This window comes from Danio rerio, chromosome 9 (assembly GCF_052040795.2).
Source record: "Danio rerio strain M-AB ecotype USA chromosome 9, GRCz13ab, whole genome shotgun sequence".
In the NCBI taxonomy this organism is placed as follows: domain Eukaryota; kingdom Metazoa; phylum Chordata; class Actinopteri; order Cypriniformes; family Danionidae; genus Danio; species Danio rerio.
This window is the reverse complement of record NC_141029.1, coordinates 3,629,976-3,649,516: the sequence shown is the minus strand read 5'-3', so window position 1 is coordinate 3,649,516 and position 19,541 is coordinate 3,629,976. Positions and strand designations below refer to the sequence as shown.

The 19,541-nt window shown below is 37.3% G+C and overlaps 1 protein-coding gene across 5 annotated transcripts in view; it reads right to left on the bottom strand.

The window, feature by feature from the left end:
• itga6a (integrin, alpha 6a) overlaps positions 1-19,319 on the bottom strand; it is a 56,495-nt gene extending 37,176 nt beyond the window's left edge. For all 5 annotated transcript variants that reach the window (XR_015499055.1, XR_015499054.1, XR_015499053.1 and 2 more), the window contains exons 1-2: positions 19,024-19,319; positions 956-1,083 (exon numbers count right to left, since the gene is read on the bottom strand). Coding sequence is in view for 2 of the 5 variants with exons in the window: in XM_087267417.1 (XP_087123543.1) it covers positions 956-1,083; positions 19,024-19,205 (310 nt within the window). In the remaining 3 variants the exon portion in view is untranslated. The remainder of the gene's footprint in view (positions 1-955; positions 1,084-19,023) is intronic.
• Positions 19,320-19,541: the final 222 nt, after the last annotated feature.

The following is a 19,541-nucleotide window of genomic DNA, read 5'->3' as shown; positions in this document are numbered from 1 at the left end:
TATTAATTGTTTTTCATTTAAAGTAAGAAAAAAATTGATCTCTCAATTAATTTTTCCTATTATTGATTACGCTGATATTATCTATATTCATTCCTCTGATATTAATTTAAAACCTTTAAATAATGTGTTCAATTCTCTGTGTCCATTTGTTTTAAGATGTCCTTATAGCATTGTATATTACACGAAACACTTGGTTTGCTTCAACCTAAGTTCTGCAGACAGTATCATTGGTATTTGTTTCTTTTTAAATGTGTTTACTTATTTAAAGCAGTTTTTTGTTCCATTTACATCACCATATTCGCTTCGTCATATGCAACAGAATTATTTTTTTGTTCCCAGAATTTCTACAGAAAGTGGCCGTAGGTCCTTTCGATACAAAGCACCGACTGGACAAAGGACAGACTGGAACAATCTCCCTTCCTTTTTTAGATCAATTAAATCACTTCGTCTTTTCAGGGCTAATTAATTTCTCTTTTGGAAACAACTTGCGAATGTTATTAATATTGGCCTTAAATTAAACGTTTATTATTTATTTGTATATGAAATTGTTTGTACTTTTGATTATATGTTTTTGCTTATTTAGGCTTCAGATTGTGGGAAGTGTTTCAGGTGGAGTGTGCTGCTTGTTTGATTGTTTGTTTGTCTTGTCAAGTGTATGTACGTTATGATGTGTACTCTGTTTGATTTATGAACTTTTTAGGGACCCCCTTTGAAAATGAGATGATTCATCTCAAGGGGCTATCCCATTCAATAAATTCAATTCAATTCATTTATTCATTCATTTTATTTTCGATTTAGCTCCTTTATTAATCTGGTGTTACCTCAGCGGAATGAATGAATGTTGAAAAGATCTTCTTTCCATTAAATAGAAATTGGGGAAAATATACAAGAGGGCTAATAATTCAACAGACTTCACCTGTATGTCAAATCTCTGATAAGTTTTTGCTCTGCTTACCATCGTTGTCGAAGTCCACTCGGCTACAGTCGTTAGGATGGGTGGTGATGTCACAGCTGTACAGCCCACCCGTGACGTTTGCTCCCTGATTGGATAAAGCCCTGGCTTTGGGAGCGCCAATCAACAATCTGTGCAACAACAAAAAAATAAATAAATAAATAAAAATATAATTTTATTATTAAACTCCATCTGGTGGGCGAGGCAGTGGCGCAGTAGGTAGTGCTGTCACCTCATAGCATGAAGGTTGCTGGTTTGCTGGTTCGAGCCTCGGCTCAGTTGGCATTTCTGTGTGGAGTTTGTATGTTCTCCCTGCGTTCCCGTGGGTTTCCTCCGGGTGCTCTGGTTTCCCCCACAGTTCAAAGACATGCGCTACAGGTGAATTGGGTAGGCTAAATTGTCCGTAGTGTGTGTGTGGATGATTCCCAGAAATGGGTTGCGGCTGGAAGGGCATCCGCTGCGTAAAAACTTGCTGGATAAGTTGGAGGTTCATTCTGCTGTGGCAACCCTGGATTAATAAAGGGACTAAGCCGACAAGAAAATGAATGAATGAATGACTCCATCTGGTTTGTGAATAACAATTAATTCCCAGAATTCATTCATTCATTCATTAATTTTCTGTTGGCTTAGTCCTTTATTTATCAGAGGTCGTCACAGCGGAATGAACCGCCAACTATTTCTGCATATGTTTTACGAAGTCCTCCGCAACCCAATACAGGGAAACACCCATACACACTCCCACATTCACACACACATGCATACACTATGGCCAATTTAGTTTACCCAATTCACTTATAGTGCATATCTTTGGACTGTAGGGAGAAACCGGAGCACCCGGAGGAAACCCACACGAACACAGGGAGAACTCCACACAGAAATGCCAACTGACCCAACCGGGGCTCGAACCAGCAACCGTCTTGCTGTGAGGCGAATGTGCTAACCACTGCACCACCGTGTCGTTTTCATCACAAAATAGAAGACTGAATTGCAGCTTGACGTTGGTTGATGCCTGTCATAACACACAACAAAGATGATGTTGTAGCGTGTGGCTGATACTCCAAAACTATGTGGTAAAATACACTTTCAAGTAACCAAATTTGGATGTCAAAAATGACTTGCTGTTGTTGAGTGTTGCTGAAATTCACTTGAGATGTGTTTTTATTTTCAAGTCTCCCCCATTTGCATCCATATGAATAGAAGTTATTCATTGATTCATTTTCTTTTCGGCGTAGTCTCTTTATGAATCTGGGGTCACCACAGCAGAATAGCCGCCAACTTATCCAGCATATGTTTTTTTACGCAGCGGATGCCCTTCCAGCTGCAACCCATCCCTGGGAAACATCCACACACACTCATTCACACTCATGCACTACGGACAATTTTAGCCTACCCAATTCACCAGTACTGCATGTCTTTGTACTGTTGGGGAAACCGGAGCACCCGGAGGAAACACACATGAATGCAGGGAGAACATGCAAACTCCACACAGAAACGCCAACTGACCCAGCCGAGGCTCGAACCAGCAACCTTCTAGCTGTGAGGTGACAGCACAACCTACTGCGCCACTGCGTCACCCCTGAATAGAAGTCATTGGAACAAACAAGTGTGGTGTGACCTCCTTTCGCTCTGTGTGCTGCAACTGAACATTTTGGAGCAGAGCCATAGATTTGGCAGAAAGACTAAATACAGGAAGGACCTTGTAATTATGACATGATCAGCGTTTGGTGAATGAGACTGCTGCTGCTTTGTGATGAGGAGGATCAGACAGATTATTTCGTCAGCGGGTGTCTTCCTGTTTTCAGGAGCCAGCTGCTTCAGATCAATTATTTACATTCACACTTCTGTCGTCACACAGCTAAACACACACTCATGGATGTAGATTTTAGGGGAAACCTGAAACATCAGTCTGTGTGTGAATTCACAATTTTTCACTAAAGCACATTAAAAAATATTTTTACGAACGATTAATCCAGGCAGGTGAATCCACTGAAAAAAAAATCAGTTTTGGTGTGTGTGTGTGCGTGTGTGTGTGTGTGTGTGTGTGTGTGTGTGAATGAGATTGTTTGGGTGTTTCCAAGTACTGGGTTGTGGCTGGAAGGGCATCCGCTGCGTAAAGCATATGCTGGAAAAGTTGGCGGTTCATTCCACTGTGGTGATCCATGATATATAAAGGGCTAAGCCGAAGGAAAATAAATAAATGAAAGTAGAATATGCATGAAATCATTAAATGACTCTTAATTAATGTATTTTATCTACAAAAAAACTAATGTGTGGCACATTTTACAATATAAAGTTTGTTTAGGAAATTGTTGGACTTGTTGTCTGCTTTATGAAGGTAAAATTAGTAATGTGTACATTACATTGCGCCTTGTTGCAATTTTAGCGTCCTTAAATAACAATAAAGACAATAAGGACAATAATGTTGAGCCTGTATCATATCACATAAATAAACAGTCGGAATATGAATTTACATATAGCCATCTGTTGCGTAGCCAAACCCTTCTCCAAAATTCATTCCAGACACACCTTTAACACAAGAAGGGAAATTCCTTCACTGCCTCACTGCCTTCCTTCACTAGTTTTCAATGAATTTTATTAGATATTAATGGTGCTGTCAATATATATGCATATACATACAATTGAAGTCAGAATTATTAGCCCCCTTTGGAATTTTTAAATATTTCCCAAATGATGTTTAACAGAGCAAGGAAATTTTCACAGTATGTCTGATAATATTTTTTCTTCTGGAGAATACAATACTTGCCTAATTCCCCTGACCTGCCTAGGTAACCTAATTAACATAGTTAAGCCTTTAAATGTCACTTTAAGCTGTATAGAAGTGTCTTGAACAATATCTAGTCAAATATTATTTATTATTTACTGTCATCATGGCAAAGATAAAATAAATAAGTTATTAGAAATGAGTTATTAAAACAATTATGTTTAATAATGTGTTGAAGAAATCTGCTCTCCGTAAAACAGAAACTGCGGGAAAAAATAAACTGGGGGCTAATAATGCAGGGGGTCAATAATTCTGACTTCAACTGTGCGTAAATTTTTTGGTTTTGTATTTTTTGTATTTTATATTTACTTATACAAATATATACAATAACATATTTTATGCAGGGGATACCCTTTCAGCTGCAATCCAGTACTGGGAAACACCCATACACTATCACATTCACACATATACACTACGGACAATTTACCTCACCCAATTGACCTATAGCGAATGTGTTGTGTGTGGGGAAACCAGAGCAACCGGAGGAAACCCACGCCAACACGGGAAGAACATGCAAACTCCTCACAGAAATGCTGACTGACCCAGCCGAGGCTTGAACTAGCGACCTTCTTGCTGTGAGGCAACAGCGCTACCCACTGAGCCACCGCGTCGCCTCACAAACATTATATAAATAATAAATACAAACTTTTTATTCGCTTGATGGCACTTTTGATATATATAACACAGCATGTTTTGTGGCAACGTCAGTTTGCTGGACACACACACAAACACACACACAGCGGTGCAGAACAGCTGGCTCAGCAACTGTTATCCTGATGAAACGTCTCCAGATCGTTCATCAACTGTTCTGGGCACTTCAGTAAATGAAAAACTGGAAAACTCTGGCTCAGTCAGACTTACAGTCAACACAAGTGCACTTCTGAGACAAATGACAAAATCTCAAAGACAAAAACTCATGAAACTGATCATAAAACTAGCCATAATTGGCATTTATTTGAGTGATTGGCTGAATATATAAGCTGTCCATTGATGTATAGTTTGTTAGGATAGTACATATTATTCAATCATTTTCCTTCAGCTTAATCCCTTATTTATAAGGGGTTGCCACAGTGGAATGAACCGCCAACTATTCCAGCATATGTTTACGCAGCGGATGCCCTTCCAGCTGCAATCTAGTACTGGGTATAGATCTGCGCGGGACTAAATTTTGAATCCCGCTCCCGCCAGGTTTTAGTCCGAACCCGACCGCTCCCGCTTATATTCACTATTTGTTGTCCTGCTGTCCGACTCGCCCCGTTTTCTACCCACTGCGCCACCGAGAGGGGGAAGGGCTGATGTGTTTAAAAATAATATCCACTCAGCTACATGATGCAGAGTCCAGACAGCCTATAACATGCTGTCTGTATAAACACACACACATAGACACAGCACCAAGCAAGTGACACACATACACACACGCATAGACAGCACCAAGCTAGCGACGCACAGCATCAAGCTCTCTCTCTCATACACACACATGCGCATACACACAAACATAGAAAGCAACAAACGAGCGACACACAGCATCACGCTCTCTCATTCACACACAAACATACGCGTGCTTGCTTGCTCGGGAGTCGGGAGACCGCCTGCTCCCATATAAATTACACTAGTTACCGACCGCTCCCGCGCTTTTTTTGGAAATTTATTCCTGCACCTGGGAAACACCCATACACACTCATTTACTTACACACACTTATACATTATGACAGAGATACCCAAACTAGCAGATGTGGGTAAATGTTGGCCCATTGCATCCTTTGATTTGGCCTGCCAGAGGGAAAATGATTGGGAAGGGTAGGACAAAGCCTTTAACAGAGATTCTCGTTTCCATTTAATGTAACCTTTTGTTTGTTTGTTTTATTATTGAGCTACAACAACAACAACAAAAAATTTAATGTTTCAATCAAATGTTGGGAGTTAATCAGATTTTTAACAAATGTACTGTACATACTGTCGCTAATAGGGGACAAAGCAGAAGACATTCATTCATTCATTTTCTCTTCGCCTTTATTAACCTGAGGTCGCCACAGCAGAATGAACCGCCAACTTATCCAGCTTATGTTTTACACAGCAGATGCCCTTCCAGCTGCAACCCATCACTGGGAAAGCTGAAATAACACCATAAAATAATTTTATTTCAAATTGAATCCATGCACTTTCCAGGCCTTGATTACATATGACTGAAACTGCAGTATACTTTTAAGAAGTGTGGGAACCCTGTGCTTGTGTTTTCCTGTCACTAGTGCTGGTTTCAGCTGCCCCCCCACCCTCCATATGTAATACTGAATAAATAAATCATTTAATTAGCGCACCGCTAGATCTCTGTATAGTTTACGTACAGTATAAGTGTTAACACTGATGCATTAGAGCAAATACTTGTAGTCCTTTCCCACAAAGAGGTGGCAGATGGACAGTGAGAGCCCCGGGAGCCCAGTGCTCTGTAATGGTTGAGAAATTCAACACATATCTGATGGACAATCCTGAATGATTTACATGCCAGAGCGGGATTTCAGCAGCGCTACAGTCTATTCTCTCTACATGGGAAACAGGCCAGCAATTATAGTGTTCATCAGCGTTTCATCTGTGCACCCACTGACCCTTAATCCACTTTCCATGGAGAGTCCATTCAGGGGTCCATTCCAAAAAAAAATGCTGCTCTTACATAGAGATTGTGTCTTTTCTTCCGTTTTTCAGCCAGTTTCTTCAACTTTCCCCCTTTATGCCATGCTGAAAAATCCAGCTTAAACCAGCTTATGCTGGTTTTAGCTGGTTGACCAGCCTGGTTTTAGAGGGGTTTTGGCCATTTCCAGGCTGGTCTCCAGCCATTTCCAGCCTGGTCTTAGCTGGTCAGGCTGAGAGATGACCAGCTAAAACCAGCTTGACCAGCCTAGCCAAGCTGGGAGTCCAGCCAAAACCAGCTATGTTCAGCTTAAACCAGGCTGGTCAAGCTGGTTTTAACTGGAGTTGGCTGGTCATTTTCCAGCCTGACCAGCTAAGACCAGGCTGGAAATGGCTGGAAACCAGCCTGGAAATGGCCAAAACCCCTCTAAAACCAGCCTGGTCGACCAGCTAAAACCAGCCAACTAGCCTAGTCTGGTTTAAGCTGGATTTTTCAACAGAGTGAGCGAAATTGTATGGAGATCTATAAAAGCTGTTCGACATTTCTTATTTGAACCAATTTAAACAATTATAAACAACATTAAACAGAAACATTTTGGTGTTCTGATAGCGATTCCTATGTAGAAAAACCACTTCCTGCCCCCTATCTGAATTTCAGCCATCATCAATGACGTCATCTGAAAACAACAACCCATGAGACTTTACAAGCAACTTAACAACACCCTGTAATTTACAACGTGACATAAAAGTCAACAAAATAACACAACTTTAGTACTTTAGTCTTACGGTTGCCACTGTAAAGACAAACTATAAATGATGGTGATTTTGTAGTATTGTTCTTCTGTCATGATTATGAAGCTACGTGCTATATGCTAATGAAGTCAGCATGCTATTGTTTTAGTGTAACCCCGCCTGTCCTACGCCACCCAACCCTCTCCGAGCTGGTTTCAAACCGGCGACCTTCCGCATGGGAGTTGGTTGCTCTAACAAGGAGGCTAAAGACCATGGCCTCTAGCATCTGTCGCTAGAGCACCTTTAGAGGTCAGAGGGGTGAGGTTTACCTGCACAGCACTTACTAGCTGGCCTCCGTTACACTCACCCCGCAGCAACCCGGTTCGAATCCGGGTCACGGCACCAGTTGTAGCGTGATGTTTTCTGCGTTGTGTTGAAATCACTGACACATCATACGAATCTTTGCCTTTATATCACGTCCTCGTTTATTCTGGATAACACAAAGGAACATATAAGAGGACTTGCGCAGCCTAAAAGCGTGTATTGATGAATTCACACATACATATATAAAACAACTTTGACGGTTAAGTAAAAGACAGTAGTTTAGATATAAACTTTTAATTATAATCAGTTAAGATAATCAGTTGATTAACTATGTAGGATAATTCATTTTAAAGTGACATATTATTGTTTGCTTTTTATATTTTACAACAAAGTGATTTTAACCAAGTATGATAATATTAAGAGCTTGAATTAGTTTGTTACACTTAATACAACAATTAGACGGTCTATAATGTTTTCTTTGTGTATGTGGACACATGAATAAAGGCATAAGTGTCCAATTATTTTTATTCACATAATTTGAGTTCAGAAACTGCAGAGATGTTAAAATAATCGTTACGATATAATAATAATAATGACTGAAATGGGAAACCATATTTGTGATATTCAATAGGTGGCGATAATGCTAAAGAGTTAGTTACCATATATGGTTTGCCTAAATCGTGTGTCCTAGATTGTGTGTGCCTAAAACGTGTGTGGTTCTGCGGGCCTGCAGCTGGATATTATTGGACTGGGGAGAAGCAAAGCACGCGCACTCCCCAAATCAACATGGAGACAGGAAACCCCAAACATGGTCATGACAAGTGGAATCACAAAATAACGAACATTTTTTACCTTTCGGTTTTGCACCTGCTACATTAGCTTTACTAGTCAGTGTGTATTTGTCTCTGTCTACACAACTAATGACTGAACAAATCATTAAAGTTAAGTGTGGAGAATGTGTCCGGTCAACCTGACACCGTTTTCCAACTAATAAAAGGACAAAGGATCTCATTAGAGGAATGATGGGAAAGCAGCATTTCACTTAAAAAGCCAAAGAATGTTGCCCTGTATTGTGTTCAGGCTTGAAAGGCAATTCATTGTGCTGCGACAGATTTGAGTTTGATTAGTCGGAGCATGTCATTGTTAACAGTAAGAGGGTTTATTTCATCGGGGTCAGCAGGTTTAGCAGCAGAACTGCCTTACACACAATGGAAGTGAGAGTATCCATAGTAATCCAGCGCTATCTGTAACTTTTTGAGTTAGCGGCTAATTCGTATGAATTCGTATGATCTTATTTATACCTTTTAATACGATTAAAAAAAATAAAGCAGCTGTCTCATTGCTTCAGCGTAACCTGAATCATTCTGCCCACTGTAGTCCAGTGATTCAGCGCATACCTGATTCAGACGGCTGCTGCCTCATCACTGAAGCCGGGAAATGCCCAGATCAGCTGTTTCTGCTCATCAGTTTCCCCGTGCAGATGTTTCCATCGTTCCATTAGAAAATACACCATAACCAACTTTTTAATTCTCAAAGTGTTACACAGTCCTAAAGCATCCGTGCCAAAGCTGCGGCAGCTGCTGTGTGTCCTAAACTCCATCCCAATCAGGAGCTGCGCAACTGTTTCAGAAGTCCACAATGAAACTCAGTGCAATCGCTCCAGTTGTTCAGATGATGTGTGAATGTGCCAGATGTGCGTGTAGCATATTGTACAGTTCTGTGATGCGACTGCGGAATATACTAGATGGACTGAGGTGTCATGTCAATAGCTATGATTATGTCAACTCTTTTTATAACCTTATTTTCGAATATTGCATAAAATTTGCTTGATGGAAGCACCAAGATGTGCATACATTTTGAAAATGTGCATTAAAAAAAACTTACTGAGTGGCTTAACTTTTCATCTGAAAAGAAAGAATGTGCATAAACTATGTTAGAACCATATTAATCGAATATAATCCAGGCCAGCATACGCATAAAAAAATCATGTGATTTTGTTTTAAAGTAACAGGTACAGTTATAACTTATAATTATTAGCCCCTCTTTGATTTTTTTTGATTTTTTATATTTCCCAAATGATGTTTAACAGAGCAAGGAAAATTTCACAGTATGTCTGATAATATTTTTTTCTTCTGGAGACAGTCTTACTTGTTTTATTTAAGCTAGAGTAAAAGCAGTTTAAAATTTTTTAAACATCATTTTAAGGACAAACTTGTTTTTCCAAAAATGTTAGGATGAAAACGTTATCATTGTCTTTGTTGGAATATTTTACAAGCATTAGCATTAGAAACGTTACATTCAAGTCGTTAATAGGACGTTCTAATAAGATTACGATATCACTGTGTTGTTAGTGGAACGCTTTAAAAACACTAGAAATAAAAAGATTTACCACTAAGTTGTCAATGGAACGTTATAAAAACATTACGATGAAAACGTTATCACTGTGTTGTTGGTGGAATGCTTTAAAAACACTAGGATTAAAAACGTTACCGTTAGGTTGTAAATAAAATGTTCTAAAAACGTTAGGATGAAAACATTATTATTGGATTTTTGTTGGAACATTTTAAAAACATTGATTAAAAACATTGCCATTATGTTGTGAATAGAATGTTCTAAAAATGTTATGTTGAAAACGTTATCATTGTGTTTTTGTAAGAACAATTTAAAAATGTTAGCATTAGAAACGTAACCATTGAGACGTTAATACAACGTTCTAAAAACATTTGGATAAAAACGTTATCACTGTGTTGTTAGTGGAACGCTTTAAAAACACTAGAATTAAAAAGATTTACCACTAAGTTGTGAATGGAACGTTATGAAAACATTACGATCAAAACGTTATCACTGTGTTGTTGGTGGAACGCTTTAAAAACACTAGGATTAAAAATGTTACCGTTAGGTTGTAAATAAAATGTTCTAAAAACGTAAGGATGAAAACGTTATTATTGGATTTTTGTTGGAACATTTTAAAAACATTTAGATAAAAATTGTTACCATTATGTTGTGAATAGAATGTTCTAAAAATGTTATGTTGAAAACGTTATCATTGTGTTTTTGTAAGAACAATTTAAAAATGTTAGCATTAGAAACGTAACCATTGAGACGTTAATACAACGTTCTAAAAACATTTGGATAAAAACGGTATCACTGTGTTGTTAGTGGAACGCTTTAAAAACAATAGGATTAAAAATGTTACAGTTAGGTTGTAAATGGAACGTTCTAAAAACGTTTTTAATAATGTTCTTTTAACCAAACAATAACATAATACAACGTCTAAAAACTGGACGTTTTAGACGTTCAAATAACGTTCAGACAAAGCATTTTTATAACAATGGAAAGTTACAGGAATGTTTCCATAACACAAACTTGTTAGCTGGGTGAACACATAGCTGTTACCCTAATAAAATCTCTTTAGGGCTAAAAATCTTTGCACACCTGAGCAGACCAACCCAAACACACAACCAGCAGTGATCACTGTCAAAAAAAACAGAAGAAAAGAAAGAAAAGGGGGCCTCTGGTGATCTATATCTCAGGTTACGTGAGCACAGATGGCCTGGTGTACATATTCCCCGATTTCTCCTGTTCCAGCGCAAACAAATGCCAACCTGTTCAGAGACCGCTCTCGAAACTCACAGCTTCAGAGGCCTATCCCAGAGGCTTGTTTGGTTTCCTGAGATGGCTGGAGGAGATGAGCAATGATTGTTTTCGCACCACAATCACTATGAATGACAGGAAGGAAGAGCTTTTGTGTTGCATTAAAGGGAAGCTACACTTAAACTTTCCTGCATGGCATCTGCGAGGACGGCCAAAGATAATAGTACCCGATGGTTTCGCTCATGTAGAGAGGATTTACAATAAAATGAGAATTTTTGTGCAGTTGCAATAATGAATCACACACAATATCGTTAAAAATTTCATGCACCCACACACACACACACACACACACACACAGTTTGAGCGTTTAACTTTGCACTGTTTTTGCATGGCAAATGTATTAGGACACACGTTAATATCCACTGCTGTATGGACATCTGTTATGTTGATGCACAAAATAAACCTGATTTAACGTCCACAAAGGATTGAAGCGTCTTCTTTTATAATTGTACTGACCTGCGGCTGTGATGATAAAGACGGTAATTAATTTCAAACATGCACTGTTTTAAAAACGTTTTTGATCACATTTGATGATGACTGATGATCACAGAGGATCACACATTTTAGGGGATCCAACCCACCCTGGCCATAGCCTGCTCTCACTCATGCCATCAGGCAGGCGTTACAGAAGCCTGAGGTGCAAATCAGTGCGGTTTCGGGATAGTTTTTATCCTGTCATTATAAGACTTTTGAATAATACCATTTCTTAAGCATTGTTGATAGCTAGTGTTAAATAATAAATCAATAAATTTGTTAAACTAGCATAAACTGTTAATATTACAACAAATAGCGAAATAGGTATTTAAGTATTAAGTTATTCTCTTCAGAGATTTTTTTAAAAATAGGTTATATATTATATGTTTATATTTTTATGGAATTATAAAAGCTTTTTTATCATGTTAGGATTTTATAGTGTTTGTATAATGATGTTTTTTATGTTCTTGTTGGGTCTGTTGTAACGTAATTTCATTCTGCATTACAATTCTATTGTGATGTGTTGAATGACATAAATAAAGGAAACTGAAACTGAAACTGAAAACTGAAACTTTCCTTTGCGCACGGCCTGTCTTGTTGATATGACTATACGCGTTACTACAGAGACATGTTAATAAGTGGCTGTCAATCAAATTCGGTGGGAGGGGAAATCGCACTCCTACGTCACGGGGCCTAAAAGAAGCGTGGGCCTAAAAATGGGAGGGATTTGGATCCTATTTTAACGTCAGAAAATTTAAAAGGAAAGAGACTTATTGTGTTTATATCACCCCAATATGACTGAGGACACACTTTACCTACACAGTTCTGTCCAAACAGCTTACAAAAGACGATTTTCATCATAGGTGCCCCTTTAAGACTCATTAAAATCATGCTCTAAATAAAAGCAATGGCACGCGATAGAAAGAATATTTTCCATATTAAAAGGAGGTTTTGTCCTAACCAACACCTGAATTTGATATTTTAGAAATTGCTTCTATTTCTCTCAGGTGAACAACAGGATAAACTGATCACCTCAGGTACACCTCATGTGCTTTATTCAGTGTTAAATGCTAATAATGTGAGTTTAAATGCTATTTAATTATTATAATAAATAAATAAAATAAGCAGTTTGAAATTGAACTTCAGAACTGTGACAGTGCAAACCAACACATATCAGCGATTCAGCATCTACATTTAATAATGTTAAAGATGTTTAATATGTATTAAGTAGATTACAAACTTACCATTTCGTTGGTGTGTAGTGAGTGCACTATTCTGTGCCTCTGAACGGCTTTATTTACGTTTCGTCTAATACAAACATCCGTCTAATGCTCATCTCTGCAAATCTCATCACGTAGTGTGTTGTTAGGACACAGGGTTACAATGTAACCTGCTCACCTAATGTTTACACTCGTAATATTTATATTATTTACTAATTAATAACCACCTCATGTGGAACTCTGAATCTACGTCTCATTTCGGAGGCTGCTACTTTCCACAGGAGGTCATAGGAGCACACTTTGAGATCCTTTCTGAACGAAATACGCTGTTATCCACCAAGGCAACCCGGGGTGCTGAAATATAATTGGCTAAAGTGGCAGTGGGTGGATTAAAGGGACCAAAACAAAGGCAATCTTTCTGGCAGGTAAAGCACATTTTCAAAGCAGAATAGCTGACCTCAGCATTGTTTTTCAGATAAACTAGAATGTTCAGTTAGCATGTTTCTTAAATAAGTAAGCCAAACTTACATACAACACCTATAACTTTGACTTATTATTTCTGAAAACTCTACAGCACATTTTAACTTGTCTAGAAAATGCTTCTTAATTTAAGAATATTAACTTTTCGGAACAATGTAAGGTATTTAATTGCATCATTGCAATTTTAGGGTGAACTAACCCTTTAAAAGGTTATATCGACCCTGAAATATATCACTAAATACATCACTCAACTATATAATTTGTAAGAATACATGCCTCCATGTCAACTTTATGTTACACAAGTTTTACATTATACGAGTTTTATTATACAAGTCTACAGTCAGTTAATTTACACAATCTGGAAAACAGTGAGGGTACAAACGCATCTTTAAAATACTATAGCTATGCATAATCTGGGCAAAAAACAAAATGACTTTGAACACAGATCTTCTAACCCATGTGCAAACTGCTTCACCTCTGACCAGGGGAAATGCAGTCATGCAGCACAAATGGGCTTTCAGCACCAAATCTGAGCTCCGTTCACACGCTTCTAATGAACAGAGTTAGACACAACTCAAACTGTGTGTGAACATGTCAGCGTACGATATGTTAATGACAAAAAACATTCGAACCTAATCTCATAATAATAGTGGGATTGTCATAATTGCGGCAGGCTCTCTAAAAATATTCCCTCATTTCCTGTTTTTTTTTTGTAGGTTTCTCTGTGTACCTAACCTTAACCTCACAGAACTGATCCGCTTTTCACAGTAAACAGAGAAAATACTGGCAAACTGCTGAAGAATTCAAAGCAGCCAATGTGTTGATCAAGACAGGCTGAACTTCAATAGGAAGACATTTTTCTGACATTGCGTAAAATAGTTACATTTCTTCATGAGATCAGGGGTGCATTTCCCAAAGCCATCAATAGCCAACTTAGGTTGCAAGTTTCGTCATCACAAACATAGTTTGTTGATTTGCCGTTTCTCAAATCCATCGCTCCAAACTGCGTCGCAAACTTGAGCACTCGCAACTACACCTCTGGAGCTGTAGTTAGAAACAGTTCCTGGCTGTGTTCTATTCCCACTTACCCCCCCTATGCCCTATTCATTTAGAACATTCTAACATTCAAAGTTGGAATTATTACAAAGAAAAAGCATTAAGGTCATCTCTCTAAGGTGTAATTTGCTTACAGATTAATTTTACAGTTCAGTTTTAGCGATCTTCATGTTTACAATTGTGCTTTCTTCGCAGTGCACTTTGAAAACATTGATGTCATTTTGAACACAGCCTCATGGCGAAAGTTATAGGGGACCTAATGTTTAAAATCAGATTTTATGTTACGTCTCCAAAGCTTGTGAAAACAAAAAACAGCATACGTTAATGCTTAAATTTAGAGTGGGTTATTTTATCAAGAATCTGTACTATATATGACATGGGCCTGCTGGGTAGAACTCTCTGCAGTTGTTTACATGTGTCAAACTGTAAAAGTAGACTTAAAAAAATAAAAAATAAAAAACAATATCCTACTTAATAATAATAATAACAATTATAATAAACATCATCATCATCATTATTAATATTATTAATATTATTATTATTATAATTAAATTATTTTTTATTTCGAATAAATAACAAATTTTAACTTTCATTTTATTTATATCGCCTCATTATTTGTTTATTGTTTTTATTTATATGATATTATAATAGGTGTTATATTTTGTAAGTATTTTCATGTTATAAAATAAAATATGTAATGTTTAACCTCTCAAAAATATTCTCAAAAATAAATGTTTTTATTACATTTTGATACATTTTTATTTCAAGGTGGATGAAAGGCCAAAACAAAGGAAAAATATGTCATCTTAAACAAAAATCTTCTCGTGCGAACATGTCCTCAGACATTAAAATAAACACTTATGTCACAGCACTGTGCATGTGCTTTTAAATCCAGCTGAGAAAGTTGTCAGACTGTTCAACTATTTGCAAGTGCCAATAATCAGATTATTGTAAGTCTACGCCATCCCTTACAATCCGATTAATATTTTGGATCAAGCTTGTTTGGATTGATTAAGGTGTTTACACTGTTTTCAATCTGACTGAGTCATAAATCCTGTTATTAGTGTGCAAATCAACAAACAAGCAATTCCAGCGTTATGGATGTAACATTTGCAGTAATATCTCAAAACATAAATTCACAAAGAAAGTATGTTAACATTATATTGAAACATCGGTGCGGGCGAGGCAGTGGTGCAGTAGGTAGTGCTGTCGCCTCACAGCAAGAAGGTCGCTGGTTTGAACCTCGGCTCAGTTGGCGTTTCTGTGTGGAGTTTGCATGTTCTCCCTTCATTCGCGTGGGTTTCCTCCGGGTGCTCCGGTTTCCCCCACAGTCCAAAGAAAGGTGAATTGGGTAGGCTAAATTGTCCGTAGTGTATGAATGTGTGTGTGGATGATTCCCAGAGATGGGTTGCGGCTGGAAGGGCATCTGCTGCATAAAAACTTGCTGGATAAGTTGGCGGTTCATTCCGCTGTGGCGACCCCGGATTAATAAAGGGACTAAGCCGACAAGAAAATGAATGAATGATTTGTTTTTATTCAACTGGTATGACGTGTATAATTTCAAGTAAACTAAAGCCATTATTACTGTAAACTACAGCAAAATGCTTAAATGTGATGGGAAACTTATGATTCTGTTACTCGTAACCGTTGTTTAACTCATTGTTAAACCTTTAAAACCACTAAAAGAGTTAAAAATAACTAAGTTTCCAGAAGCTAACCCCAGACTAGAGACACCACATGGCATGAAAATGACCCTGAAAGTGACCTGTATGAACCAAAAGCTTGGCGAACAACCAAAAACAGAGCAACAGATCAGTTTGCACACATTAATCTCACATCCAACCAAAGCAAGCACCAAAAAAATCTACTTTAGGCTGGATATAAAAAGGAAAGACACACACAGATCAGCAGAAAAACAAACGGACGGGCTTCTGTCACAGGTGTGGATGCTGTAAACAGGTGTCTTCCAGCGCACACACAAGAAAACTCACACTTGTTCATTTCGCACAACTGTTCAAACACACTCACAAATGAACAAACACACACATTTAGCCAGTGACCCCCGTCACACTCTGACTCCATGTAGATCATTCAGCCGGTTCGTTAATTGCAAATCGCAAACTCTGTTCAGCCATGAAGAAAACGAGTCTCTGGAAACAACACAGTCATTTACATCCAAACTCAAGAGTGTTTAACCAGACTTAAACATCTAGTTAAAATTAAACGATATCACATGAGTAGCAGTGCGATATGGCTGTATATCGGCACTGGTGGGGGCACTAAGGCAATCCTCCCACCAGTGCCGATATACAGCCATATCGCACTGCTACTCATTTGATATTGCTCATATATATATATATATATATATATATATATATATATATATATATATATATATATATATATATATATATATATATATATATATATATATATATGTATAGTATTAAAAAATGTATAAATTAAATTAAAATAAATTGTTTTATTACTAATAGAAACGATAAAGCTTCATCCCAAATGAGATCATGGAAATTCATAGAAATATGCCACTAATTCAACAAAACTTCAAGCACTTTTCCATGAGTGTGTCAGATTGTGCTTTAGACTAGTCTGTTAGTGCGCCATTATGACAGATGTTTTACAGTAAATTTCTGTAATTTCACGGCCGTTATTTATTATTTTTTTTCCGTCACCTCAGCTGCCAGAAATAAACCATAAAATTACAGATTTTTTTACGGTGATATACATTATATAATTTTATATAAAAAAAAATATATATATATACATTAGAAGTCAGAATTATTAGCCCCCTGCAAGTTTATTTTTCCCCATATTCTGTTTAACAGAGAGACAATTTCTTCAGCACATTTCTAATCATAACAGTTTTAATAACTCATTTTTGATTTCTGATTTATTTTATCTTTGTCATGATGACAGTAAATAATATTTGACTAGATATTTTTTAAGATATTTTTATACAGCTTAAAGGCCTAACTAGGTTAATTAGGGTAACTAGGGAGATTAGGGTAATTAGGCAAGTTATTGTATAATGATGGTTTGTTTTGTAGACTATCGAAAAAATTAAATAATATAATTATTTTGACCTTAAAATCGTGTTTAAAAAATGAATAACTGCTTTTATTCTAGCTTAAAAAAAACAAACAAGACCTTCTCCAGAAGAAAAAATATTATCAGACATACTGTGAAAATTTCCTTGCTCTGTTAAACATCATTTGAGAAATATTTAAAAAAGAAAAACAAAATCTAAAAGGGGCTAATAAGAGTTCAGCTGTATAAATATAATTTCTCTCATTAATCCAATGTGAGAACCACTCACTATTTTCACATGCACCTTTTTACCAGAAGAAAAAATTTTATCTTGAATTTTGGTGAACTCTTCTAAAAAAAAATCTATTTTAATGAAGGCTGTACACATTTAGGGTACAATGGTTGTCCTTCAGGTTTTAATTTTGACACGCCAGCTATAAAACCATTTTACACGGTTTTTCACACACATGCACACTTCACTACACTATTGACCCAACACAAATCAATTTAGTTAAAAAAGTAATAACTTCTACAAATTCAAGTGGCTGAAACACAAACAATCAAATTGCCCCACAAAAAACATAAGAATTGTGTTGTTTCAACTCATTTTAAGTAGTTTGAACAAACAGCGAAAGTCCTTCTCTGAGTGTACACACACATACCCATGAATACAAATTTTACAAATACAATACATAAAAATCTGCTTTAACCTTCATGAATACTTGCAAAAATCTTTAACACTCATACAGGTATTTTAAAGCATAACAAAATATACCTTTTAAGTAAAAAAAGAGTGTTTCCCACTTATTAAACAATGATTAAAAAAACCTCCACACTAATGAAGGAAAAGCAAGATATTAACAGAGTTTGTGATGAAAATAAATTTGTTTCTTCAAGCAAAATAGGTTTGAGGATCTAAATTAAATTTAGCTGCTGTATTTAGGAGGTTTAGAGAAGGCAGCTATTGAGGTAAAGTTGGTTTTATATTCACACATTGGTTCAGTGACAACTTGTGACACCTTCCCTGTATTGTTTACCTTGGTACTTTGAATATTGGCTCTGAAATTACATGCAAGACTTCCAAACAACATGAGCACTATTTATTTGAAGGTTGTTTTTTTAATAGGCATTGGCTGCTAATGGGATTTTACTATTTATAATTAGCAAAGAATGCTTTTCTGATTTATTACAGTATATTATTAAGGACAAACTTATAATGTGTGAATATAAAACCAACTTTAGGCTACCTTAATAAGACAGCACAGGACAAACCGTGGTGTATACAATACTCTGCGACAACAGAAGGGTTAAAAGAGGACTTTGTGGTGTCCTTTCAGTCTTGAAAAGCTTTTTTGTGTGACTTGTCGCATCACGTTGGTATTGTTAAGTTGGTTTTAAGTAAAGCAGCACCTCTTCGCGCATCCCCCAACAAGCCGCAGCTCAATACTGCACTCAGATTAGACCTTCACCGAATAACCACACATACATTGAGCTACTAACATTATAAACACCAGCGTATTTCTTTAAAAACTCACTTACGTGCGTTTTTCTTGAGGTAGAAGTAAGGCAAGTGTTTATTAATGAACGCGCGGCGCAGGTGCAGGATGAACGGCAGCGTCGAAAACAACACGACGCTCTCAAAATAATACAAACAATAATATTATTAAACGATAACTCACATTGTTTTGTCGTGAGGCTGGAGCTGGCGGTGCAGGGCGATGGAGAACCCGAAAAGGCTGCCGGGCTGACCGCTCTTCCTCAGGACGTTTTGCGTGTCCAGGTTAAACGCACTTGCTGAAGTCCAGACGAGCCAGGAAAAAACGCACAGGTTCAGAGAGAGCGCTTTCTCAAAGAGCTCCATTGCCTGAAATGAATGCTGTTGTATGAAAAATATAGCCCTTGTTTTTTTGATGTAGTTCCCGCAGCACCGTGAGAGGACAGAAGCTGTAATCCGCACTGCACTGCGCTCAATAAGGGAGAGGGAGAGAGAGGGGGAGAGAGAGAGACTCATCCATCGCCCCTCCCCACGGTTGTTGCTAGAAGGGATACAGCTGCGGCTGGAAGTTAGCGAGAATTATTTATATCGCTTATTAAATTATCGATGAATTGTATTTTATTGACGTCTACTACTACACCAACAGTCACAGTAATGGAAAAACAATAATTATACGGAGTATTATTCATATTATTTATTACA